The 27,733-nt window shown below is 44.5% G+C and overlaps 1 protein-coding gene across 3 annotated transcripts in view; it reads right to left on the reverse strand.

Moving 5' to 3' along the window:
* Positions 1-27,733, reverse strand: part of LOC121276542 (amyloid beta (A4) precursor protein-binding, family B, member 1 interacting protein) — a 175,132-nt gene that overhangs the window by 88,680 nt on the left and 58,719 nt on the right. For 2 of the 3 annotated variants that reach the window (XM_041185081.1, XM_041185078.1), the window contains exon 2: positions 5,735-5,818. In XM_041185081.1, the coding sequence (XP_041041015.1) occupies positions 5,735-5,818 (84 nt within the window). Of the gene's footprint in view, positions 1-5,734; positions 5,819-14,330; positions 14,458-27,733 lie in introns of those variants that run through there. The other variant, XM_041185080.1, reaches the window with a different exon arrangement.

The raw sequence follows: 27,733 nt of genomic DNA on the forward strand, positions 1-27,733 counted from the left end.
TTGCACACGAGCTCGATGATGAGGGACACGCGCCCGGCGTCTTCTCGTGTGATTTCATGTGATTCCGGGTCAGGCACGAAGAGCGTAAGATTTTGGCCCAGGAAATGCTCCATTTCTGACTTAATGAATATACATCCTGGGGTAGATTCTGGTTTGATGTGGTTATTGGCTGGGCAGCGGGTATCACAATCATGGAGTCCACCTGATGGCAGCACTGAGAGACTCAATATACCTTGGTGGTTGGGCTGCGAGCATGTGATTGGCAAGTTGTTAGTACTGAATGAGCAACTCACCAGTAGCAGAAGGGTGGCTTTTACATCAGGCTATTTGACAAATCTGGAGTGGGGGGATAGGGGAAGGAGGCGATCCGGGAGTGGACAAAGTGACCGGAGTGGACTGGATCAGTTTTGTGAGACCAGGAGATTTTATAAGCATTGTTTAAAGACTGGTGGTTAGGTCACTCCAAGGAAGGGGCCAATAGCTGTGGAGAGTTTGGCTAATCCAGTGCTTCCCAAGCTGTTTCTCAGTGTAACCCTTTTTTAATTTTTAGACTTCGTGTGACCCCAGACAGAAAATTTGGTGGAGGTGGTGGGGGCTGAGGGGATGGTGACATGGGGTATGAGAATTGTTGAGTGGGGTATGGGGGGAGAGGCTTCAACTGTTGAGCAGGCGAGGGTCAGGGGGAACAGAAATTGAGCATGGGGGGCATTGACGAAAAGCCAGGTTTTCTACAAAAAAATACCCCCAGGACCTACTTTTTTTACAAACTTTTTTTTCCAGCAGCAGTCAGGCCTTGGAGACCAATCTATTAGATTAGTTCACACCCACCAACAAAAAAACAAGAGGACTTAAAGGGGCCTTGCAGCTGTCAGAAATCAGTCTGAGCTCCATGGCAGCCATTGCTGCCCCTGAGCTTGTGACCCCAAAATCTCATCTCATGACCCCACTGGAGGTCATGGCTTAATCCCTGCCATTTGGTCCATGAAAATTCTGTTGCCATCCTCCAATAGGTGTAAAACTCCAATGTAATTATTTAAATAACACTCCTTTCTGTTTAGGCTGGCAACATTGGATGTCTATTTTCGGTTATGCCCGAGGATCACATTGGCTGGGTGTCTTGTAAATTCTCAGCTGATGTGAGTCTCACCGCTCTTCTTGCTGCTGCTGTCCCATTTTTTCCAGGGGTTTGGGGGCAGGGAATGAGGAGGAGTGGGGGCAGGGGTGGGGAGGGTGTGTGGTGGGTATTGTCTCAGCAAATGAAATTCAGCCCCTTAGCCTTAACACAGCGCAGAATGTTAATACAGCTTTGGAGCACATGAATCTATAGGACATTAAGCACTGGATTGGTACAGCCTGACTTACTGACATCTTGCAAGTCTGGTCTGATGGTGTTAATGTTAAAATTGTTGCTTTTGCACATGTTACCAACCTCTAAGTTTTGAAATCAGAAATGAAAAACAAACTTCGTTTCAACTTGACGATCATCTACTTGCAGAGTTTGAATTTAAATTAATTTCATGGTTGCTTCTAGCTGTCTTGTACTTGTAATAATGTATTTAAACCTCCAACCCTTGAGGATTTCGAAATCCCGTATAAGAATGAAGCCAAAAGCTGAGCAGCACATTGGAGCTCTTCAACAGTTGACTGTCCATCTGTTTAAAATCCCACTGAGTCCAGGCAAACTTCATTCAGGGGCATTTTAAACAGATGGTGCAGTGAAGTGTTGAAAAACCCTGATGCATTCAACCAGTTAAAGTGCAGGGGCAGCAGAGTGCATTGGACTGTTTAAAGTCCTGCTGGTGGTTGATGGGTGTATGCTTAGTTACTGAAGGAGCCTGTAACTGTCAGGTGGCCCCATCCCCATCCACAGCCTCTACCATCAACAGTAGCATTCAACCAATTAAAATCACAATTGCAGCAAATTCCAAATTCCTTTGGCTGCTCAATCATTGAATTAACAGCTGACTGGGTGAACTCATCCTTTGCTGAACTTTTAAACTCCCCCATTGCAAAACTGCTACTTTTTGCTCTAAACGCACTGTAATAGAAGCTTTAGCAGTTTTAAAGAAATGTATAGTTGCCCAATCCAATTTCCCTTTCTCGGGGAAGCAAACAGCTCATATGGACTAACTCAACAGATTTCTCAAATCCCACCACAACCTTGAGAAAGGACATGGGAACATCACCACTGCCAGGTTGCTGTCCAAGTACACACCAACCCAACATAGTTGCTGTACCATCATCATCGCTGGGTGAAAATCAAGATTCACAGAATTGTTATGGTGTAGAAGGATGCCATTCAGTCCTGCGTGTCTGCGCTGGCTGTCTGAGCATTTTCCCCATAACCCTGAACATTATTTCTATTTAAATAATCATCCAATTCTCCCTTGAATGCCTCAGTTGAACCTGCCCTCACCACACTTCCTGGCAGTGCATTCCAAACCCTAACTACTCACTGTGTGAAAAAGTTTTTTCTCTCCTTGCACTTGCTTCTTTTGCAAAACGCTTTAAATCTGTGCCCTCTTGATCTGTTTATGTGCAGGAACATTTTCTCCTGATCTTCTCTGTCCAGACCCCTTATGATTTGGATAACTTCTATCAAGTGTCCTCTCAGCCTTCTCCTTTCCAAGGAAAGCAGTCCCAATTTCTCCAATCTTTCCTCATAACTGAAGTGTCTCATCCCTGGAACCATTCTCATAAACGTCTTCTGCACTCTCTCCAATGCATTCACATCCTTCATATAGTGTGGTGCTCAGAACTGTACACAATACTCCAGCTGGGGTCTAACCAGTGTCTTATATAAGTTCATCATAACCTCCCTGCTCTTGTACTCTATGCCCCTAATAATGAAGGTTAGAATGCTGTATGCTTTAGATACAGCTCTTTCTACCTGTCCTGCCACCTTTAATGACTTATGTACATATGCACCCAGGTCTCTCTGCTCCTGCACACCCTTTAGAATAGTCTCCTATATTTTATACTGTCTCTCCATGTTCTTTGTACCAAAGTGTATCACTTCACACTTTTCTGCATTGAACTTCATCTGCCACCTATCTGCCCACTCCACCAATGTGTCAATGTCCTTTTGAAGCACTACACTGTCCTCCTCACAGTTTACAATTCTCTCAAGTTTTGTGTCATCTGCAAACTTTGAAATTGTCCCCTGTACACCAAGATCTAGAACATTTATATATATCGGGAAAAGCAAGGGTTGCAATACTGACCCATGAGGAACTCTTCTACAAACATTCTTCCAGCCCGAAAAATACCCATTAACCATTACTCTTTGTCTTCTAACCCTCAGCCACATCCTTGAGCTTCCTACCTAACAACACTGAGGGAGTGTCTTTACTACAAGGACTGCAGTGGTTCAAGAAGAAGGCATACTACAGCCTTGTCAAGGATAATTAAGGATGACAATAAATGTCAGCCTTGCTATCAACAGCTGTATCCTGAGAATGAATTTTAAAAATTTGTCCTGGCACTGGGAAAGGGGCTCAGAAAATTGCCCAGAGACTGGCATAGAAAAAACAAAAAAAAACAGCGTGTTTTCAGTTCATCACCTGGTTAACTGCCATTTTAACCACACTCTGCTATCATTGCTATTAACTGAACACAGGAAACATCACAGGAGTAAATGTCCCTGCAGTTCTCTCAAGCTTCCACTATGATGTTGAGGTTGGTGGAAAGCTTACAGAAACGTTGTAAACTGTCACTCTAGCATTTCTGCCAATCTTCTGCCCAATGGTGTGAGGTTAGTGAGGAGCTCCCATGGAACTTAAAGGCACTTCTGTACCATCTGTATGGTAGAGGTGAACGAGTATTTTCGAAGCATCTATAGGTAGCTGCTGATCTTGTGGAAGGAAATCAAATCTGACGACCTGCATGATTAAAGAATTTGTCCACTAGCAATGTTTCTTTTGTCTGTCAGTGAAATGACTGGGGAGGAACGAAAAGGGCTGAATCTGAGCCAAGCCCACAGAAGATTCAGTTGCTGACCGACTTGCCTGGCTTTTATTTTACCTGAAGCGATGTTCTAGGGAAAGGAAATCATGTTGGATATTAATGAGGGCCAGAAATAGAGGTGTTGAGTATATCTGTTTCTATATTAGTCTGAAAAAATGGAAAGTAATTCCACAAAGGAATAGCACGCACACCTCCAAAGGTAATTTAACACCACATCAAATCCAGAATGTAGAATAACAAACAGCTGGCAGGATAGAAACCTGCCAAAACCTGCACTAACAGCCTGGAACAACATTGAGAAAAAATAGAATTTACAAGAGGAAGGGCATAGATGCAGTTTGTTTCATTCAATGTTCTTTTCAATCGCTAACAGAAATTATGTAAATTGTTGGACAACCTTCCTGATACTGAGATCTGAAAGTAAAATGCTACAAGGTCATCTTTTGAAAAATGTGTTTGGTAAATCTTTTGACTTGCTTCATGTTTTGTTAAAATGACACAGGGAGGTATTTTACCTGAAGCGATGCAGAATCTCTTTGCTAATCTTTAAATCAACCGACATATCATAATTGAATGTATAAATACAATTGTAACTATGTTAAAAATAAACAAATGATGTCACAGTGACAAAAGTGATCTTCCATCTCTTTTCCCTTCCAAATACAAAAAGTAATCATTCTCTGGTGAAAAGAACATCTCTTTACTAATTTCAGTCAGTCCTGAGTCTAACTTGAGGTATACGGCCTACAGTGCTTTCACTTTCCAACTGGAATGAAAATATTCTGATAAAAACATTTTCTCTCCTCATTGGTGGAGTCCTTCTGCCCACTAATCTGCTTTGTAGTTAAATTGAGTTTGTCCTTTTGGTTACGATAGGGCTAATTTTATGTTCTTCAGTGGAGTGCAGGATGCCGACGCAGAATGCATAGTTGGTCAACTCCTGCCCCTGTCCTTTATACACGCTAAATATTGTGGCCAATTAGCGGCCATCCAGTACAGAGCCAGCCAATTACAGCTGTAAAGGAAGCTTGCCTCCCAACCACAAACCCTTTCACTTGCTCCCTTCCAAGCTTGCAGTTAGTATCAGGACCAGTTCCTCCTGCCTGTTTTTAAATGCCACACCATGGTAAGCTCTTGTGACTTGAGTTAATATAATAAATAGTATGATGCTGAATTTTTGTTGTAGCTATGTTCACATTGTAACATGAATAACGCCTTGGTGTGAGTGTTCTGAGAATTAGCACTGCAGGTCAGTACATCATGTGGTAAAGGGTTAACACTGTGGTCACGGCTACAATTTTAAAGTCCCCCTACTCTCAGAATTGGTTTTTATTAACCACTTTGAAGGTGCAGAAAAGAAAAGGCCGTTAAAGATCAGAAACATTGCCACTCTCCTCAGAAGAATCTGACGGTACATTCAACCATGGTCCCAGGGGCTGGCCTTGTCTGCCACCCTTGTGCTGCCTTGTTTTGCTGGCATAAAAGATTCCCAAACATTTTTAGATCTGATGCCCGAAAAATCCAGTGGATAACGTAAAACTGTGGACGATTGAGTTGTTAACAAGCTTAATTCAATTTTTAAAAATGGTGGGTGGCTTTGGTGCCTGCCCGCCTTGCATATTTTCAGAGACTGGCATGTTTGGATGATGTTGGGTTGATGACCCAATGTCTTCATGCTGGATTCTATGCAAGTGCAGGGAAGCAGCATGCCCGATTTCTGAACATAAAATTCACACCCACAAGTTACTCATTTGAAAGCACAACTAACCTGTGTCAGCAGGTCCATCTCTCCTAGGAGATCACTGAACATGGCATCTATGTCATCAGTGGCATTACCTCCTCCCAACTCCATCTGTAAAGGCACAAATAGGCAATCAATATAGGAACTGATACATGGCGTTTAAAGCTCTGCTAGGAAGTTCTAGTCTCTGCGTACCCAGAATAAACATCGATTTGTGTAAACTAAACAGCAGACTTCTCTTTAATTCCAGTTTTGTTTTTTCTCTTAAAGGTGTTGGCTTTTTCTGGGGCACAGTCCTACAGGATATACTAGCCCTTCAGTTACCTTGTCAAAGCAGCCATTTTTCATGTGAAACCAGATAATGAGAAGGTATTGCTGGAGAGTTTAATTCTGATTTCATCCAACATCACATTTCAGGAATACTGATGTCAATAAAGTCACAAACTGCTGCTCTGGTTGGGATCAACTAATTTAGTAACGACCAGGGACTGGCCTGGGAGTTTTCTGCTCGCTATCATGCCCTATGGTAGATTTACATACAGTATTGAGCTTCATGGTTGTGAATATGGTGATTCAAAAATAATAAAACGCAAAACTATTCTGACACGTGGCTGTTCTCAATGTTATTATAAAGCTTAATGATTTAGTGCACTAAATTATGCACTAAGATTGATTTCAGATCATTGCTTCATGAAATGAAAGGCGAGTTATAAGACACTTGAGATGCATAAAGTTATATTTTCTGTTAATTAGATAACCTTCTTTCAGCAGAACAGTGAGAACTTCTGCTAAGTTGTTACTATGGCTTGAATTTTTTGCTCAGGCATGATTGGTGGGCCGGGGAGCAGACGGGAAATGGGCCCCCGACTGCAATTTCAGGCTGGCTGGCCAATTAACGGCCAGCTAGTGTGAAGCATGAAACAAAAACAAAAATACCTGGAAAAACTCAGCAGGTCTGGCACCATCTGCGGAGAGGAACACAGTTAACGTTTCGAGTCCGAGTGACCCTTCAACAAAACTAAGTAAAAATAGAAGAGAGGTGAAATATAAGCCAGTTTGGTGGGGGTGGTGGGGGTGGTGGGGGGCGGGGGGGTACAAGTAGAGCTGGATAGAGGGCCAGTGATAGGTGGAGATAACCAAAAGATGTCACAGACAAAAGGACAAAGAGATGTTGAAGATGGTGATATTATCTAAGGGATGTGTTAATTAAGGGTAGAAAGCAGGACAAGCAAGGTACAGATAGCCCTAGTGGGGGTGGGTGGGGTGAAGGAATCGAAAAAGGCTAAAAGGTAGAGATAAAATAATGGATGGAAATACATTTAAAATAATGGAAATAGGTGGGAAAAGAAAAATCTATATAAATTATTGGAAAAAAAGGCGGGGGGATTGGAAAGAGGGTGGGGATGGAGGAGCGAGTTCATGATCTAAAATTGTTGAACTCAATATTCAGTCCGGAAGGCTGTAAAGTGCCTAGTCGGAAGATGAGGTGCTGTTCCTCCAGCTTGCGTTGAGCTTCACCGGAACAATGCAGCAGGCCAAGGATGGACATGTGGGCATGAGAGCAGGGTGGAGTGTTGAAATGGCAAGCGACAGGGAGGTCTGGGTAATGCTTGCGGACAGACCGAAGGTGTTCTGCAAAGCGATCACCTGTCGGCGTTTGGTCTCTCCAATGTAAAGGAGTGTGAAGCATGCGCTGAGAAAGGGTCAGCACTGCTGGAGGAGGTGGGAAGAGAATGGGCGCTGATGTCACCGTGGATGCTGGTGGGTGTTTCCACTGAGCTCCCTGAAAGCAGACAGCTGCCTCAGGGAGCTGCAGACCTCCACAGAACAAACAAAACAGCAAAAATGCTGCAAAATATGTCCATGCAGCACAATCAAGCACCTGAAAGCCCACCTGTTAAAAAAACAATCCCTAGATATCTCTTCTTATTTTATTCCCCCAAGGAGATTTCATTCCTCCCTGGATCGAGGTTTGAGCAAAAATGTAAAGGCTGCCTGGCCAATTGGCCCGTCCGCCAACCATATAAGTGGACGGACCATGAAAAATCACCTTCAATTGCCTCCTTAATGGGCGTAATTGCCTACTTAATTGTCAGTGGGAGCGCTACTGACTGCCATGCGCGCCTGCCGAGTGAGGTATTGCGTGAGTGTGGGATGATGTCAGGACGCTCGCCTGACATCATCTGGTGTTATTTCATGGCTGGAGGATTTGGGCACGCACCAGACCACAGGATGTAAAATTCTGACCTATGTGTATCTCTAGCTCACTAAAGGAGACGGTTCCAGTTTCATGTGCCACATTTTTAAAGCAGGATACTACAGAGGGAAATCAAAATGGGAAAAAGTAAAAAACAATTGATATGAGATCTTGGTGTGCTGCAGCAATGGAAGACTTTTTAAAAATCATTTAGCCAATATGTTTTAAGCCATTAGTACCATTTTGAGTGTCATCATACAGCATAGACATGGTGCATTTAACAACACTGACAGCTCCCTTTAGCAAAGGCAATAAAAACAGCATATCCCTCCTCCCCCACAAATATTTACAAATTATATCCAAGTACACAAGTACAAATGTTTCAACCAAAACTAGCAAAAGGGATTTTTGGTTTACACCGAGCTTCCTTTTTTGCTCCAGAGTTCTTCCTGACTCTGTGACTGCTGATTTCTTCATCTGCTCACTAGCTTGGACCCTTCCCGCTTTTATCAGTAAATGATTGGATTGAAATGTCCCAAATCAATCAGGCTGCTAAATCACTTGAGGGCAAGCAGGCATTTAAAATTATACTGAAAGGCGTTATTGAGTTCAAGGCTGCAGTCTAACATCACAGTTCAAATTGAATCTGTAAAACACTAGAGACAGAATCACCCATGCCCGCTGGCATCGGGCATGCTCGGTGGTGTGACAATACGGACAATATGGCGAGAAGGCCAAAAATTGGTTACACGATGTCGAGAAACCCGCTTACGATTGTCTGTTCAGCCCATCAATGGCGAGCCAATGTTCCCACCATCAGACGTCGGGAAACTCAGTGTAATACATCTGTATATCATTACAAGGTTAACCCGCCAGAATCATGCCCCCACACTGGATCCTCTGCCCATGTTGGCGTGATTGTATGCCAAAGTGTTTCAACTGTCGAGCTGCACTTCACTCGGGACTTCGAGGTTTGTTTGCCCATCGTGTTTCGGTCAGCACTCAGTCATCAGTGCCAGGCTTCACAGACAGCACCACATCACTTTTAGGGGGGCTCACGGGCAGGTCTCTATCTAACAGCCGAGCCATAAGTTGGGGATGGCTTTGTATGGCTGAAGGGCTAGGGCTTGCTTGGGGAAAGGGGAGAAGTGGTCTCAGGCAAGGGAAGAGGCTGCAGGATGAGGGCTGCACTGGGAAAGGGGGCTATCCCAAGGTGTGTGTGGGGCAGAAGTTGATCTGTGCAAGTGGCCTCAAGATGGTGAGGGCTGAGCAGGCAGTCTCCAGAGGAGATGAGGCCAGATGGAGAGGTGAGGCTATGTATGAAAGAGTGAGTGGGGGTGTTCTTTGAGCTGGCAGTGAATGAGATGCCAGCGACTGTGCGATGGGCTTGAGAGTGTATGACTTTAGACAGATGAGATGGTTGCCTTTCCCTGGTGCCACGGATGAGATCATTCATCCTCTACCTGCATTGGATGGCCAACCTCTTCTGTGCAGCATTGGCACTGATCACCACTGCCATTGCTTAGCAAGCTGGAGTGGTAACATTGCTGCCCCTCCTGTGACCAGAGCAGGGATAGAGGACATCATGCCAGATCTCTACAGCATCCAAAAGGTGCTGGAGGGGCACGCCACTAAACTTGGGGGCTGCAGTGTTCTTGCCTTTCGGGCCATGTCTTACTTGCTGCAGTTCTGGGCTGGAAGCACTGAGAGGTGTGTGAGTGGCTGTACTTTAAATGTGGCACCTGGCGTGATGAAGTGGTGAGGTAATGGCATGGCGGGCGAATCAGAGACTGCCTGCCATGGAAACGACTTGTTTCCCGGGAATGCATAATTAATACGGCGGGTTTGGGACAATGAGGCATGAGAAGCCGCCATTGCGGTTGGTGGGTAAAACGATGTTTTACCTGCCCGCCAACGCACTTGGTGCAAATCTGGGACAATTCTGCCTTCAATTTAATTTCTGTGACATGATTTCACCAAAACCGTGTAATTCACTCAGAGGCTACTTTTGTAGTTAAACACAGATACATTTGTATTTAATACAATCACAGTGGTGATTCTCATGACCTTTGTTAACCCCCTCTGGTTTCCCAAAGGGCCGTATTTTACTGTTGACTTCAGGACCCTGACATCAGGATCAAATGGGATTCCAAGACTGCACTAACCAGCTGCATATGCTCCCCCGCAATCTTCCCAGAGATGGCCTCTTAATCGGCTGCCTCAGTGCTCACCGTCCTATCAAGGACAGCGGATGGGCTCTCGATGCTGTCAATCCAACCAGAGGGCCATCAGCTCTAGAGTTTCAGCATCAGGTTATGATGAGAAGGAAAAGAGAGGCTTTTAGCAGGTACAAGGGAAGCAAATCAGCGGAGACATTAGTGGAGTACAGAAAGTGCAGGGTGGAGCTTAAGAAAGCAATTAGGAGAGCAAAGAGGGGATATGAGCAAACTCTGGCTCGTAAAAGTAGGGAAAGTCCCAAGATATTCTATAAGTATATCAATGGAAAGAGAATAACCAGGGAAAGAGTAGGGCCCGTTAGGGATCAAGGGGGCAATCTATGGGTGGAGCCAGAGGACATCGGTAGAGTGTTGAACGAATACTTCACATTCATCTTCACCCAAAAGAATAAGGATGAAGGTATGGAACTCAGGGAGAGGGACTGTGAGGTTCTTGAGAAAATTGATATAGGAAGTGACAAGGTATTGGAGGTGTTGCTAGGCTTAAAAGTGGACAAATCTCCAGGTCCAGATGATTTGTGTCCCAGACTGCTGATGGAGACAAGGGAGGAGATCGCAGGGGCTCTGACCCAAATTTTTAATTCCTCTCTGGCCACGTGGGAGGTGCCAGAGGACTGGAGAATAGCTAATGTGGTTCTGCTATTTAAGAAGGGCTGTAAAGATAAGCCAGGGAACTACAGACCAGTGAGTCTCACGTCAATGGTAGGAAAACTATTGGAGAAAATTCTGAAGGAGAGAATCTATCTCCACTTGGAAAGGCAAGGTTTGATCAGGGATAGTCAGCATAGCTTTGTCAGAGGGAGGTCATGCGTAACAAATTTGATTGAATTTTTTGAGGAGGTGACCAGGTGAGTAGATGAGGGCAGTGTAGTTGAGGTAGTTTATATGGATTTTAGCAAAGCCTTTGACAAGGTCCCACATGAGAGACTTATAAAGAAGGCAAATGCACATGGGATACAGCTTGATTTGATAAGGTGGATTCAAAATTGGCTTAATTGTAGGAGACAGAGGGTGATGTCAGAAGGCTGCTTTAGTGACTGGAAGCCTGTGTCCAGTGGCGTACCACAGGGATCTGTGCTGGGTCCCCTATTATTCATCATTTATATAAACGACATAGATGACGATGTGGTGGGTAGGATTAGTAAGTTTGCGGATGACAAAGATTGGCCGGGTGGTTAACAGTGAGGTTGAGTGCCTTGGACTACAGGAAGATATAGACGGAATGGCCAAATGGGCAGATAAGTGGCAGATGGAATTTAACCCTGAAAAGTGTGAGGTGATACACTTTGGAAGGAGTAATTTGACAAGGAATGAATGGCATGACACTAGGGAGTTCTGAGGAACAAAGGGACATTGGCATGTGTGTCCATAGATCTCCGAAGGGAAGAGGGACATGTTACTGGGGTGCTGAAAAAGGCATATGGGACACTTGCCTTTATCAATCAAGGCATAGATTACAAAAATGGAAGTCATGTTGGAGCTGTATAGAACCTTGGTGAGGCTGGAATACTGTGTGCAGTTCTGGTCGCCACATTATAGGAAGGATGTGATTGCACTGGAGGGGGCACAGAGGGGATTCACCAGTATGTTGCCTGGGATGAAACATTTAAGATATGAAGTGAGGTTGGATAGACTTGGGTTGTTTTTGCTGGAGTAGAGAAGACTGAGGGGCGACCTGATCAAGGTGTACAAGATTATGAGGGGCATGGACAGGGTGGATAGGGAGCAACTGTTCCCCTTAGCTGAAGGGTCAGTCACGAGGGGACACAAGTTCAAGGTGAAGAGCAGGAGGTTTAGGGGGGATATGAGGAAAAATCTTTTTACCCAGAGGGTGGTGACGGTCTGGAATGCACTACCTCGGAGGGTGGTGGAGGCAGGTTGCCTCACATCCGTTAAAAAATACCTGGATGAGCACTTGGCACGTCATAACATTCAAGGCTATGGGCCAAATGCTGGTAAATGGGATTAGGTAGGTAGGTCAGGTGTTTCTCACGTGTCGGTGCAGACTCAATAGGCCGAAGGGCCTCTTCTGCACTGCATGACTCTGTGATTCTGTGATCTCCAATTAGAGAGGTGGGCACTGCTGAGGCAAACTGGGAATCTCGAGGCATGCCTCTACAAGCAGGTTCCCTGGCAAGCGTGTATTTAAAGTAAAAAATATTAGGGGTGAAGTCTTTGGGCTCCTCGAGATGGAGGGGAAACCCCATTCGGGTGCATGGGTTTGACATTTCCTACTGGTGCCACTCCCACCTCTCCGAGGCTCCAGGGGCCCCCTAGCATGCTGCAGGAAAGCTGAATCATAGGAAAATGGGAGCAGGAATAGGCCATTCGGCCCATCAATCAGATTATGGTTGATTATCTACCTCAGTGCCATTTTTCCCCACTATCCCCATATCCATAGATGCCATGAGTATCCAGAAACCTACTGATTTATCTATGTCTCTATTGAGCTGGCAGCCTCTGCATGCAGTGGGCCATTCCACTGGTGGAAAAATGCTGGTGTGTCCACTAAATCGGGGCCTTACTCATCTCAATTGACTGCCCACCTCTGGCGAACAGCGAACCGGTCTTACTCGGGACCCACCCCTGGGACAGCTCCCTGGATCGTGGAATGCTGTTGTGAAGAATCTCCCTCAATTATCCCCGCATCCCGGCCTCTAAACCCGCTATCACGGGGCTGGGAAAATTGAGCCCAAAATGTTCCGATAAAAAGTCAATGGGCGGGATTTTCTGGCCCCGCCCACCACCAGGGTCACCTGGTCCCACCAAAAGCCAATGGGCTGCCTAATCTCCTGCGGCGGGTCCCACCACGACTGGGCCGGAAAATCTCGGCCTTCGACTCCAACACATTGGCCTTGATATTTGGAGGAGCTGGAGAAGGGGAGGCTAAAAAACCTGGCAAGGTCTGGGATGCGGAGGTCCTGTCCCTTTAAATGGCAGATCGATCTTGTAAATATTTTGCTAGCAGCTGGTAAATGTCCAGTTGGCAGGAGGCTGCAGTCGAGGAAGATGGTGCCCAGCAGTTGAGGTTGGGGCTATGGGAAAGGTCCTCAAGTGCAGTTAGGGTGGGGTTGGTAATTGGGACTGGGGGGAAGGCAACATTTGGGTTTGGGCAAAGCTAAACTCTTCCTCAGGAGCATGGCCAAAACCTTTGAGAGCCAGAAACTCCCTCTTCGGTTTCATTGCTAAGTTTCCCAACTTCTGGGAAACCTGTAAACAACAGTAAAATCCCAATCCAGCTTCCAGTTGTGCTGTGGGAGCCCTATTTAAATATATTAATAAGCGTCCCGCCTCTCCATAATGTGGCTTTCGAATGCCTTTGGCGTGTGGCAGGTTGGGGGCGCATTCCACACACCGGACCTTTTTAACTCGCTCCTGCCTGTTGTGGGGTAGAGTTAATGTCGAGGCCGTTAACTATTTCCCTCTCCACAGATACTGCTTGACCTACTAAGTGCTTCCAACATTTTCTGATTTTATTTGGCTTTGGTTCACTTAAAACCTGTTGGCGGGTCTGAACTTCTCAGATGTCATAGAATTAACAATAACAATGACTCACAGAACCAGGGCAGTACAAACAAGCGTGGCACACAAGCAGAGGGGGTTGAAAAATGATGCTGAAGAAGAGTCATATTGGACTCGAAACGTTGACTCTGTTTCTCTCCCCACAGATCTGCCAGACCTACTGAGCTTTTCTAGCATTTTCTATTTTTATTTCTGATCTCCAGGATATGCAATATTTTGCTTTTATGAAAAATGATAGATTTGATCATCTGACTATCAAAGGCCCTAAGAACGGTAATGAAAAATGTGATTCTAGTCAGTCACTGAGATGAATAGATAACATCTCAGACTATTTAGGAAACTGATAGGCAACTTGATCAACACAAAAACTGAAAACTTTCAAAATCTGTTCACTTATGTAGCTTTAAGCATATATTCTGTGCCTCAAAGAAACTTCAAAGCATTCCTTTCTACCGGTGTTACCTTTACGTGGTTCTGATAGGCATTGGTGTCGTACAGGAGGGATGAACAAAAGCGTAAGTCAATTAACCCCACTACTTTCTAGAAAAGTGTACAAAAATATTCTTGGCATTTGGCACCAAGTGGAAGCTGACCACAGCCAGGGGTCTATGTATTTCATTTAGCAAATAAAAGTGGAAAGCAACATTAGAAGAAAATGACATCTCACCTGCAAATGCAATTCAATAACAACGCGCAGTTAGGTCAACAGAATTGGTAATGAGACAATGATCTCATTTCTCAAGCCACAACGATGTTATGAGATAGCAGCAATTGAATGTGCACTTCTACACACTGCGCAACCTTATTGAGCAACTTACATTTTTTATTGAACCACTGTATTTTTTCTCGTACATTTTGAACAAGCTAGGGCATGGAGAAAGAATGTTGCCCAAATTCAGGCAGCATTATCCAAAACACTACAGTATGCCAATGGGCAAATAGCATGCATACTTTACACGCAGAAGATATAAGTTAAATTGATGGCTGTTTCTGTTCAGTTTAATTTTGTTTGGAATATGTTCCTCATTTTTACATGTTACTGCATAACACCTTAGCTTTGTTGTACTAACTGCAATGTTTAAATACAGTAATAAAAACAGGAAATCGGAGAACCGCTAATTTCGTGTAACAACGCGAATGCACAAACTTTGAATTTGCTTTGGACAGATTAAGCAATCAAAAGTTCCACAAGTATATTATGAAATAATTACTCAGATCCTCTTTGAATGAATCACAGCCTCTATCTTAATTACCCACTCCTTTCTTGCTCCAATCTGACCCACTCAAATTTTAAATTGCGAAGAGCAGGCTCGTCCCCCATTCCCAAAGCTGGTAGGGTCCTCTTCAAAATGCAGGTCAAACTCTGATGACATAATAAGGTGCCAATCTACCATGCTAACTGAGGCTTGAGTGCGAGAACAGTGGTGGCTCGCTGGCCACGCCAAACCTGCTGGGAACAGTTGCCAGGACTAGTTGTGGTCCCTTGTGGGTGAAGAGGAGAGGCGGGCTTTGTGGAATATGGAGGGAACCCTAGGAGCAGCATTTTCCCCTTGTCAGGAGGATTGTGTGGGAGTGGGCGCGAGCAGGCGGGTTCCCAATCGGCGCCCTGGGTTGGGGGCGCACCGCCATTTTACATGGGCGGTCAATTAAGGCTCACCCAGTGTGACATCACTGGGCGCGCCCTGTGTGGGCAGGGGTGGGTGTTCCCTGAGCAGGCCTGTGTGCTCTTTTGTGCATGCACACGGAAGAGGGCACAGATCTTCCTGAGGTAACGCGCTGCCTCAAGGAGATCGGCTGAAATGTGAAAAACAGATTAAAGAATAGAATAAGTTTTACTGACGTGTCCCCTCATGTGGCACTTTCACATGAGCAGGGACATGTCCATAACTTTTATTTGAAGAGCATGTTAAGATTTTAAAACCCTCATGAAACCTCATCCCACCCAGCAGGTCCATTAAGTGTTTTAAGTACCTCACTGTTGACAGATCGGTGGCCGCGCAGCCGACTCGGCTACGGGCCTGCCAAACTGAAAATCTAAGTGACGCGGAGTGACATCGGGATGCATGCCCGACGTCACCCCGCGTCATTTTACATGTCGGTGAGTGGGCCCCTCCCCCGCTCGCCAACCAGAAAATGCTGCCCTAGGTATATGCATGTTTTCCATTCTGCCCCTCACTGCCACCCAGCCCCCTGCCCCCCACCCCCCACCATGCAGTTCCAATAAACTTACATTGTAATGGAGTTCATTATACTTATGGAGTATAATGTGCGAAAATGTGGGGGAAAATGCTCCCCCTGTCGGGGGGGGAAGTGCGGGAGCATGTGCGGGCGGGCGCGTATCCGGATGGCACCCCCAATTGGGGGCGCGCCGCCATTTTACATGGGTGGGCCAATTAAGGCCAGCCCAGCGTGACATCCGCCAGGAAATGCTTTGTGCATGCATGCAAAAGAGCGTACACATCTCTCTGAGGCTAAGCACTGCCTCAGGGAGATCGGCTCGGAATTAAAATCTTTAATAGAAATGATAAAAAAATTCCCTGACATGTTCCTTCATGTGGCACTGTCACATGAGTTGGGACATGTCCATAACTTTTACTGAAAGATTTGATAAAAATTTAAATACTCTCATGAAACCTCATCCCCCAGTGGATGAGGTTTAATGCTTTTTCCAAAGCCAGCCAGGGTTCCCGGCTTGCCTGCCAACCTTAAGGAGTTCCACCCAACGTCATCCCGGGTCATTTTACGTGTCGGTGAGCGGGCCCTACCCCCCGCTCACCGACTGGAAGATCCTGCCCCTGAAGCTGTTCAGTTTGGCAGGAAGAGCAAAAAAGCAAAGTATTACCCTAAATGGAGAAGGACTGCAGGTTTCTGAGGTGCAGAGGGAGTTAGGCGTTCTGGTGCTGAGTCACAAAAAGTCACTGTGCAGGTATAGCAAGTAATTAAGAAGGCTAATGGAATGCTATCCTTTATTACGAGAGGAATTGATCATAAAAGTAAGGATGTTATGCTTCAAGGCACTGGTGAGATCACATCTCGAATACTGTGGGCAGTTTTGGCCTCCTTATTTAAGGAACAATGTAAATGCATTGGAGGTGGTCAAAGGATGTTTACTAGATGAATATCTGGAATGAGTGGGTTGTCTTATGAGGAAACGTTGGACAGGCTGGGCTTGTTTCCATTGGAGCTTAGAAGATTGAGGGATGACTTGATTGAAGTATATCCTGAACAGTTTTGACAAGGTGGACGTGGAATGGATATTTCCTCTTGTAGGGGAGTCCAAAACTAGGAGGCACTGTTTTAAAACTAGGGGTTGCCAGTTTAGGACAGAGCTGAGGAGAAATTATTTCTCTCAGAAGATTGTGCGATTTTGGAACTCCTCACCTCAGAAGGCAGTAGAGGAAGATCATTGAATATTTTTAAGGCAGGAGTAGATAGGTTCTTGTTAGGCAAGGGAATCAAAGGTTATTGGGGGTAGGTGAGAATGTAGAATTTGAAACACAAGCAGATCAGTCATGATTTTATTGAATGACAGAGCAGAATCGAGGGGCCAAATGGCCGACTTCTGCTCTTATTTCGTATGTTCGTATTCCCGTGGGACCCTGATGGAGGCTTCCTGCCATTCAAAATCTCACTTCTGCTCATTGACTAAGCAGTGATTCTCTCTGGTTTCAGGCAGAATTCTGATCTTACATATATAAATGAGGCCTGAGATCTAAAATCTCCACAGACTTCGATATGCAATCTTGTCCTCTTCCCTGTCATGTGAATTGAGTTAAAATCAACACTGCAATGTGTGAAATAAACATTCTAATAGTTGTCAACTGATTCAATTAATATTAATCAATCAAATCTGACTTGGCCTTTATTGTGCTTTACTTTCTACTGTCAATTGCTTACAATCACAAATTTATCCTGCAGGATAAGAGTTACTTTCTTATCAAGAAGATTTAATAATGTTATTGGAATTTATTGTAAAATAATGGTATCTGTGTCTATATGTGTCTGTGTGTGTGTGTGTGTGAGACTTAACTGGATTAATGGCAGCTGGTCTGAAGACTTTGGTATATTAGAAGATGAGTGAATTTTGAAATGTTAAGTTGGTAAACATGGAGGAAGTTTAGAATGTAAGGTGTAAAAGGACATTTGCATTTTTAAATAAACCAGGCTAGACTGTTTTTAAAGGAGGGGTGAAATGTGTTACCTAGCCAGGTGAAGTTCAGATCCCAATCCCAATTGGGATTCAATAATCCCAAAGATTATTGGTAAAATAATAACTTTTTATGATCAGGGAGGTAAAGTCCAAAAACATGGTGAAAAAATGAAAATTTGCATTTGGTGGTTTGGTTTGGAGGTGAGTACTTGTAATGCATAGCTGTGCAAATAAAAGCTTATGAAGTGTGGAAAGATTGGGCTCCAGTTCTATACTTCACCACTGGCTTTCTGGAATAGAAAACGAGAGACCAAACCATGGTTTATGGTAATCACCACAAAGTCCTCTTGATACTGACTCTCTGTTCCTCTCAGGCCTTTCATTCAGGATCATTAAGACAGTTTGTAACTTTAGTGTCTGTTGGACCCTAAGTTAATATATTCTTTCAATCACGAATGCAATCTTGTTTCACCTTGAAAACATTGTCTCCCTCAGCCCTTACTTTAACTCCTATGCCAAACCTTGGCCTTCTACATGGTCTTTTCATACCAGCCATCTATTCCATGGGTAATCTTCAGTCATTTCTGCCACATGCTCTCCTCAAAGCAATTTTCTACTGTTGCTATTTATAGGGCTCTTCATTACTTCAATAATGGCCACTCTCTCTTCCCAGCTGATAGCTTGCATTGTCCTTACATAGCACATTTCAAAAGAATCTAACCTCTGCCTCTTTGTCAAGATCTGGCTCACAGAAATCTACACTGCAGTGTTGACTTTGGCTGAAAATCACCAGCAAGAGGCTGCTGGTACTTACATTGGGTTCAATGCCTGCGGGTTTCTGACTGCGTAGTTGCTGTACAACTAATACAATGAAAGAGGTTAATTCACAGCAGCCTAAACAAAGCAGTTAGTTTCCTTATGTGATTTTAATATTCAGTCAAGATGGCAGGTCACTACATATTAAAGCTGGTTGTCCCAACCAAACAAAGAAGTATTCAAGTGCCCTTGAGCCTTTGATAAGAACTGGGCACTGAATCTTATAACTGAAGATGTTGAATAATGAGTCATCATGACTCTGTTATCAGTGCAGCATGTTATCTTAACAAAGTTTGTACATGTTTAACAGTTACAATGTTTGAATATTGCTGAAAAGAGAGACATGTTGCTGAAACTTTTTGCCTTGCACACATCAGGACAAACACAAGAAAGCCAAATTTTAAATAATCACAACAACTTATACTATAGGAGAAAAGGGGTGCTAATTGGTTAGCAAGTTGACTCTGATTGGTCAAGGCATTGCCATGGAGAAAGCAATAGGAAACTATAAGCTCCCCGTGCTTTAGGGTAATTCAGAAAATGGACCAGATCTCTGCAAACAAATGTTTAAACGTTGTGCTTTTTTTAGTAGTTTAGCGGCTGCCAAAAGCATATAGTCATCACCAGTGACCAAAGTAGGACACCACATTTTTATGCATACAAGAGCACATTTTTTTTTGCTGCACCTGTTTGAGACATTCCTCACCCTGATAACAAACACTTGCATTTATATTAAATGGAAGCCACAATCCTTTGTCTCAAAGACACCCCAGAGGTGACCTCAATGAAACATCAAGGGGAACACCATGGCCTGATGTCACAGTTGGCTTGCTACTCAAGGCAAGATTGTATGATTTTATGTCAAATAATTTTATGTCTTTATTACTGGAGGCCCTCAGGGAATAAGCTGATGTTGGAAAATTGAGACAGTGGGCGGAATTGTCCCAGATTCGCACAAAGTGCGGTAGCGGGAGGGAAAAAGGATGTTTTACCCGCTGGCCACAATGGCATCTTTTCTTGCTGTATCATCCCAATCCTGCCTCATTAATCATGCATTCCTGGGAAACACACTGTTTTGCTGGCTCTAATTCGTCGCCATGCCGTCACCTCACTGCTTCCGTACACTGGGTGCCAGGTTTAAAGTGCAGCCGCATGCACTTTCAGTGCTTCCAGCCCAGGACTGCTGCACAGAAGACATGACCCCGAAAGGAAAGAAGACTGCAACCCTTTGGATCAGTAACGATTCCCTGGGATGCCTTCTGGCCACTGTAGGAGTCTGCTGTGATGCCCTCCATCCCCGCTCTGGCTGCAGGAGGCCCATCAGTGTCACCACTCCAGCTTGAGAGGCGGTGGCAGTGGTGGTCAGTGCCAACATCCAGTGTCATCCAGTGCAGAAAGAGGATGAATGATCTCATCTGTGTCGCCTGGGTAAGGCAACCATCTCATCACTCTAAACACACACACTCACAGGCCCATCACGCATTCACCACCAGCTCAAGAGACATCGCTACTCACTCTCTCACACACACCCTCACATCTCCACCTGGTCTCATCTGCGCTGGAGACTGCCTCCTCAGCCCTCACCCTCTTGAGGCCACTTGTACAGATCAATTTGTGTCCCGTACACTGTGGGACAAGCCCCTTCCTCACTAATGCCCTAGCCCTGCAGCCTCTTCCCTTGCCTGAGGCCACTTCTTCCCCTTCCTCAAGCAAGCAATAGCCCTGCAGCCATTGAAAAGCCACTCCTGCCTTACGGCTGGTCCTGTAAGTAGAGACCTGCCCGTGAGACCCCCAAAAAATGTTCTGGTGCTGCCTGTGAAGCCCGGCACTGAAAACTGTGAGTGCTGCCCAAAGCAAGTTCGGCAAACAAGACTCAAAGTCCCGAGTGAAGTGCAGCTGGCCAGGTGCATGTCGCTTATGTTCTGTTGTGAAACACTTTGGCGTGCAATCATGCTGCAGCTGCTCAGATGATCCCTCATTGGGGGAGTTGATTCCAGTGAGCTGGGCTTATAATGATATGCAGATGTATTACAATGAAGTTCCCGATGTCTGCCGGAGGGAAACGCAGCCCGCCATTGACGGGTGGAGCAGACAGTTGCAAACCGATTTTTGGCCTTCCAGCCATATTGTCCGCTCACACCCACACTGGTGCCCGGCACCAGTGGGCACAGAAAATTCCGCCCATTGTGTGAATAGTGTCCTCCATGGGCAGTTTAATTGGCTACCTGCCATTGACAGGCAGGTAGGCATCACTTCCCCTAGAAGCCACCTCCTTGGATATAGGCTGGAGACGGGAACATGCTGGCAGATGGCCATGCTGGGCAGTGGCTAGAAATTGCCTCCAAACCTGTCTCTGCCTTGGGATGAATATTCAGCCTATAACCTGCAGCCAGTTCAGAAAATGCCCTGGGAAATTCCTCTCTGGTCCCTTAAGGCAATCAAGAAAACTTTATGAAACTGACTTTTTACTTATCAATATATAATTTGTAATTGGAAATGTCCCCGTCTTTCAGAAACTTGGCAGTCTTTTTGTATAGAACCATAATAACTCCTTATTCACCAGGTGTCCATTTGTCCCACAGAACAATTACTTGCTGAAGATTTAAATACTTACTGGCATTTTACCCAACGTTTTGCCTCCAGATATAACCCACTCTGCCAAAGCCCTCAGGACCCATGTGGTCCTTAATTGTTTTTTGATTTCTACTATTTTTTTTGCTAATGGAAACAATGCATAGGGCTACATTTTCAGAGGCATAAAATTATGAGCTGTGGACCTGCAATCTTCCTATAAGCCACATACCAGGCTCAGTCAGTGATACGGGATGTTGAAAATTTTGCTTGTGAAATAACTTTTTAAGACTAATTTCCATTTGAACACAGTTTAGCTACATAGACTTCCCTTTACCCTGAACTCTCATTTTATTCTTTGGGATGCACAACTGTTAAGTGCCAAAGAGATAATTCTCTAATTCACTACCCCCAGCTGGGAAGCCATGTTCTCAGGGAGATAGGGCTATGAAATGGTAGCATGAAATCTGAGTGAAGTTCCCTGCTGGGAGTGGGGGACTGTGGAATCACCTTTTAAATCTAAAGGTGTTCTCTCTGGTGATGCTCTCTGTAATATGTTGTAAAAGGAAACAATCGTTTACAGCATTAGCACTCTCTCCATTTGGCAGTGTTACATCTACCCACTTAATGGAAGGATAGGTTGCATGAATTTTCTTTCAATATTGCGAGTCAACATGAGTACAACAGTGAGTAGTTAGCAGTGAGGTTGGGTGTCTTGAGCTACAGGAAGACATAGACGGGATGGACAAATGGACAGATAAGTGGCAGATGGAATTCAACCCTGAAAAGTGTCAGGTGATACACTTTGGAAGGAGTAATTTGACAAGGAAGTATTTAATGAACGGCATGACACTAGGAAGTTCTGAGGAACAAAGGGACCTTGGCGTGTGTGTTCATATATCTCTGAAGGCAGAAGGGCATGTTAGTGGGGTGGTGAAAAAGACATATGGGACACTTGCCTTTATCAATCGAGGCATAGAATACAAAAGTAGGGAGGACTTGTTGGAGTTGTATAGAACCTTGGTGAGGCCACAGCTGGAGTATTGTGTGCAGTTCTGGTCGCCACATTATAGGAAGGATGTGATTGCACTGGAGGGGGTGCAGAGGAGATTCACCAGGATGTTGCCTGGGATGAAACATTTAAGTTATGAAGTGAGGTTGGATAGACTTGGGTTGTTTTTGTTGGAGCAGAGAAGATTGAGGGGCGACCTGATTAAGGTGTACAAGATTATGAGGGGCATGGACAGGGTGGATAGGCAGAAGCTGTTCCCCTTGGTTGAAGGGTCAGTCACAAGGGGACACAAGTTCAAGGTGAGGGGCAGGAGGCTTAGGGATGTGAGGAAAAACCTTTTTACCCAGAGGGTGATGACGGTCTGGAATGCGCTGCCTGCAAGTGTGGTAGAGGCGGGAGGGTGGGGGGAGGGGGTGAGTGGTGGGGGTGGTGCCTCACATCCTTTAAAAGGTACCTGGATGAGCAATTAGCACATCATAACATTCAAGGCTATGGGCCAGGTGCTAATAAATGGGATTAGGTAGGTAGGTCAGGTGTTTCTCACGTGTCGGTGCAGACTTGATGGGCCGAAGGGCCTCTTCTGCATTGTGCGATTCTGTGATTCTGTGAAAATGGGGCTTTACATTACATTATGTGGAGCATTTATTCCCGCATGTAATGTCTATACATACAGCCCATGCTCTAATGTAAATGTGCTTACAATGACTTATTACACTCTTAGTCCTCAGAGTGACCATTACCTGTGGGTTTCTGGAATAACTGGTAATATGAAAAGGATCATTCAAAAATCGTTCAAAGTGCACTATGTAGAAGTTAAATTATTTTGCAAACTTGGATTATACACATTTCATACCAAGGCCAAAACTGCATTTTATAATCAATCTGGCAAGGTTACAAAGAGTTCAGCCTCCCTTAAGCTCTTCCCTGTCAGTAATTTAAATGAAGCAGCAAAGCTCAGTCAGTAAATGTTGCAACATCTGCTAGAATTTGTGATACTTAAGGCAAGCTTTTAAAATGATCTATTAAACTGTGTGAAATTTCAGTACATACCTTTGCAGTTTAGGGCTTTGCTATTGTGAGTGATTTTTGTCTGGAATGCAATGGTTAAAAATGCGACAATGTGTTCATGTACTTTATGTCACATTCAGAAGTTGCTAATCTTGTTCTGAGGTCAGATTGTTCTCTGTGCTTGACTGTGCTGTGATAGCCTCCTGTGAGTTTATGCAATTGCATTGCAATGCTACTGAATATTTGCATTAGTTCTAGGTGTTATGAGAAAAATGGAAAATAGAAAATAGAAGCACGAGTAGGCCATTCGGCCCTTCAAGCCTGCTCCGCTATTCATCGTGATAATGGCTGATCATCCAACTCAACAGCCTGCTCCCGCTTTCTCCCCATATCCTTTGATCCCAAGAGCTATATCTAACTCGTTGAAAACATACAATGTCTTGGCCTCAACTACTTTCTGTAGTAGTGAATTCCACAGGCTCACCACTCTCTGGCTGAAGAAATTTCTCCTCATCTCAGTCCAAAATGGTCTACCCCCTATCCTCAGACTGTGACTCCTGGTTCTGGACTCCCCCACCATCGGGAACATCCTTCCTGCTTCTACCCTGTCTACTCCTGTTAGAATTTTATAAGTTTCTATGAGATCACCCCTCATTCTTCTGAACTCCAGCGAATATAATCCTAACCGACTCAATCTCTCCTCACATGTCAGTCCCACCATCCCAGGAATCAGTCTGGTAAACCTTTGCTGCACTCTCCCTATAGCAAGAACATCCTTCCTCAGGTAGGGGGACCAAAACTGTACGCAACACTTGAAGTGCGATATCACCAAGGTCCTGAATAATTGCAGCAAGACATCCCTGCTCCTGTACTCAAATCCTTTCGCTATGAAGGCCAACATACCATTTGCCTTCTTTACCACCTGCTGCACCTGCATGCTTACCTTCAGCGACTGGTGTACGAGGACACCCAGGTCTCGTTGCACATTCCCTTCTCTCAATTTATAGCCATTCAGATAATAATCTGTCTTCTGTTTTTGCTACCAAAGTGGATAACCTCACATTTATCCACATTATACTGCATCTGCCATGCATTTGCCCACTCACTCAGCTTGTCCAAATCATAATGAAGCATCTCTGCATCCTCCTCACAGCTCACTGTCCCACCCAGCTTTGTGTTTTCTGCAAATTTGGAGATATTACATTTGGTTCCCTCATCTAAATCATTAATATATATTGTGAATAGCTTGGGTCCCAGCACTTTACCCTGTGGTACCCCACTAGTCACTGCCTGCCATTTGGAAAAAGACCCGTTTATTCCTACTCTTTGTTTCCTGTCTGCCGACCAGTTTTCTATCCATCTCAATACACTACCTCCAATCCCAAGCGCTTTAATTTTACACGTTAATTTCTTATGTGGGACTTTGTCGAAAGCCTTCTGAAAGTCCAAATAAACCATACTCACTGGCTCCCCCTCATCAACTCTACTAGTTACATCCTCGAAAAATTCTAGTAGATTTGTCAAGCATGATTTCCCTTTCATAAATCCATGCTGACTCTGTCCAATTCTGCCACTGTTTTCCATGTGCTCAGCTATTAAATCTTTTATAATGGATTCTAGAATTTTCCCCACTACCGACGTCAGGCTGACTGGCCTATAATTCCCTGTTTTCTCTCTACCTTCCTTTTTAAATAGTGGGGTTACATTAACTACCCTCCAATCTGTAGGAACTGTTCCGGAGTCTATAGAATCTCGGAAGCTACCTTTCCAATCTGTGTAATTATTCGTAACAATTTCATGTGCATATCATGCATTACAATGAAATCTGATTAAGTAATGATTTATGAGTGTACAAAATATGAAAAAACCAGGAAACTGGACAAACAAGAAAGAGTTTTAAGCTCAAAAAGCACACATTCTGTTATTTTAATCTACTTTTAATAGGATTGAGTTGTATTAAACTAGCAGACAAAGCGCAAGCAATTGTACAGTGAAATTGGCACGATGTAACTTCTAGGCTTTATTTATTTAAGGGTGAAATTACACTGCAAGTATAGCATAGCTGAAAAGTGATTTCCACTTTGCACTAAAGCTAAATTTGCTTAACAGTCTAATCCGGATTCAAGGCTTGACCTAACTCTGAGATAGAACAATACAGTTTAGGACTGTTGAGGCAGGCAAAGGCCTGATAGCAATATTCAGAAACCCAACAATATGTCAACCTGCAGCATCAAGATCAACTCCTGATGCCAGTATCTTCATGGAAATCCAGTGACATAGTCCAGAAGAGAGCCAGAAAGGATCAGAATTATATAGCACAGAAAGAGGTCATTTAGACATTTATGCTCGTGCTGGCTCTTTGAAGAGCTATCTACTTAGTCTCACTCCCCTGCTTTTTCCTCATAGCCCTGAAAGTGTTCTATTTTCAAGTATCAAAGTCCCTATTTAAACATTACTGCCGATTTTGTTTACACTGCCCTCTCAGGCGATGCATTCCCAATCAAAACAACTCACATCTCAAAATATTTTCCTAGGTTTCTCCCAGGATTTTTTGCCAAATAGCTTAAATCTGTGTCCTCTGGTTACTGACCTTCTTGCCAATTGAAAGAGTTTCTCCCCATTTACTATAAAAACCTTATCATTCTGTAGATCCCTCCTTCACATTCTCTATTCCAAGGAGAACAATCCCGGTTTCCCTAGTCTCTCCACATAACTAAATTGCCTCATCCCTGGGATCATTCTAGTAAATCTCCTCTGCACCCTTATGAAAACTTTGGCAATGTTTCCAAATTAAGGTGCCCAGAATTAGGCACAATACTCCAGCTGAGGCCTAACCATTGTTTATGGAGGGTTATTATAACTTCCTTGCTTTTGTATTCAATTTCTCTATTTATAAAGCCAAGCATCCCATTTTTAAGAGCTTTATAAACTTGCCCTGTCACCTTCAAAGATGTGCATTAACCCAAAGGTCTCTCTGTTACTACACCTCCTTTAACATTTAGTTTATCTTGTCTCTCCCAATTTTCCTTCCAATAAGTTTCACTTTGGGCTTCCTACTTTAAATACCATTACTAACTTTCAAAAGTTAAGCTGATTTAATGTGATTTTTTTTAAGGTTCATTGTGGGGCCTGGTGATCACCTCAGATGTTCCTTCCACATAAATCGACTTACCTTTTGGTAGGGCTTGTTCTTTCTGGGTCTCCAGTGGTGGTGCCCTGTTTCCCTTGCCTGTTCCTGCCCAACAGTGCACTCTCAATGATGCTAGGATTGAGCAGGAGTGGGGCCTAACTTATTTTAATTACTTAAAATAGCCTGGGCTCATGGCCGCAAGCCAGAGTGAGTCTGATTGCAAGCCTGAATTGTTTGCTACAGTTGTACAAGGCATTGGTGAGACCATATTTTTAAATTATTTCACAGGATATGGGCATTGCTGGCAACATCAGTATTTGTTGCCCTTCCCTAATTACCTTGAGAAGGTGGTGGTGAGCTGCCTTCTTGAGCTGCTGCAGTCGATGTGGGTTAGGTACACCCACAGTGCTGTTAGGAAGGAAGTTCCAGGATTTTGACCCAGTGACATTGAAGGAATGATGATATAGTTCTAGACGTTTATGATATATGGCTTGGAAGGGAACTTGCAAGTAGCGGTGCTTCCATGCATCTGCTGCCTTTGTCCTTCTAAACAGGTTTGAAAGGTGCTGTTGAAGGAGCCTTGGTGACTTTCTGCAGTGCATTTTTAGATGATACACACGCTGTGCGTCAGTGGTCGAGGCAGTGGATGTTGAAGGTGGTGGATGGGGTGCCAATCAAATGGGCTGTTTTGTCCTGGATGGTGTCGAGCATCTGCAGTGTTGTTAAAGCTGCACTCATTCATGCAAGTAGAGAGCATTCCATCACACTCCTGACTTGTGCCTTGTAGATGGTGGACAGGCTTTGGGGAGACTGGAAGTGGGTTACTTGCTGCAGAACTCCCAGCTTCTGACCTGGGATAGATTTTCTCCCCATTGAGGGGGTTTTGCAGGGGTGGGCATGGACCTGATTGGCGCCCCTGATTGGGTCTGCACCGCCATTTTACATGGATGGGTCAATTAAGGACTGTCCAGCGTGACACGCTCCCGGAAGCGCTGTGTGCTCCCTGTGCAGGCAGTGGGGTGGGTTCCCTGAGTCGGGAGTGCGCTCTTTCGTGTATGCGCCTCAGGGAGATAAGTTGTAAGTTTTAAAAGTTTTAATAAAGAAAAGAATATTCAAGACTTGGCCCCTCATGTGACAGTGTCACATGAGCTGGGACATGTCAATGAACTTTAATGAAAAAATCTATTTAATTTATTAACCCTTCATGAAATCTCGTCCTGCCAATGGATGAGGTTTCGTGAAAAATCTGAAGGCTGCCTAGGCTCTTTGCCTGCCCGGCAACCTTAAGGCTGGATGGGCAGTTTTCCCAATAGGCTTAATTAGTTAATTAGTGGCCTAAACAGGCCTTTGACAGTCTGGCAGGCGCGCAACCAACTTGGCTGC

The sequence above is a fragment of the Carcharodon carcharias genome, chromosome 3, assembly GCF_017639515.1.
Source record: "Carcharodon carcharias isolate sCarCar2 chromosome 3, sCarCar2.pri, whole genome shotgun sequence".
Taxonomy (NCBI): domain Eukaryota; kingdom Metazoa; phylum Chordata; class Chondrichthyes; order Lamniformes; family Lamnidae; genus Carcharodon; species Carcharodon carcharias.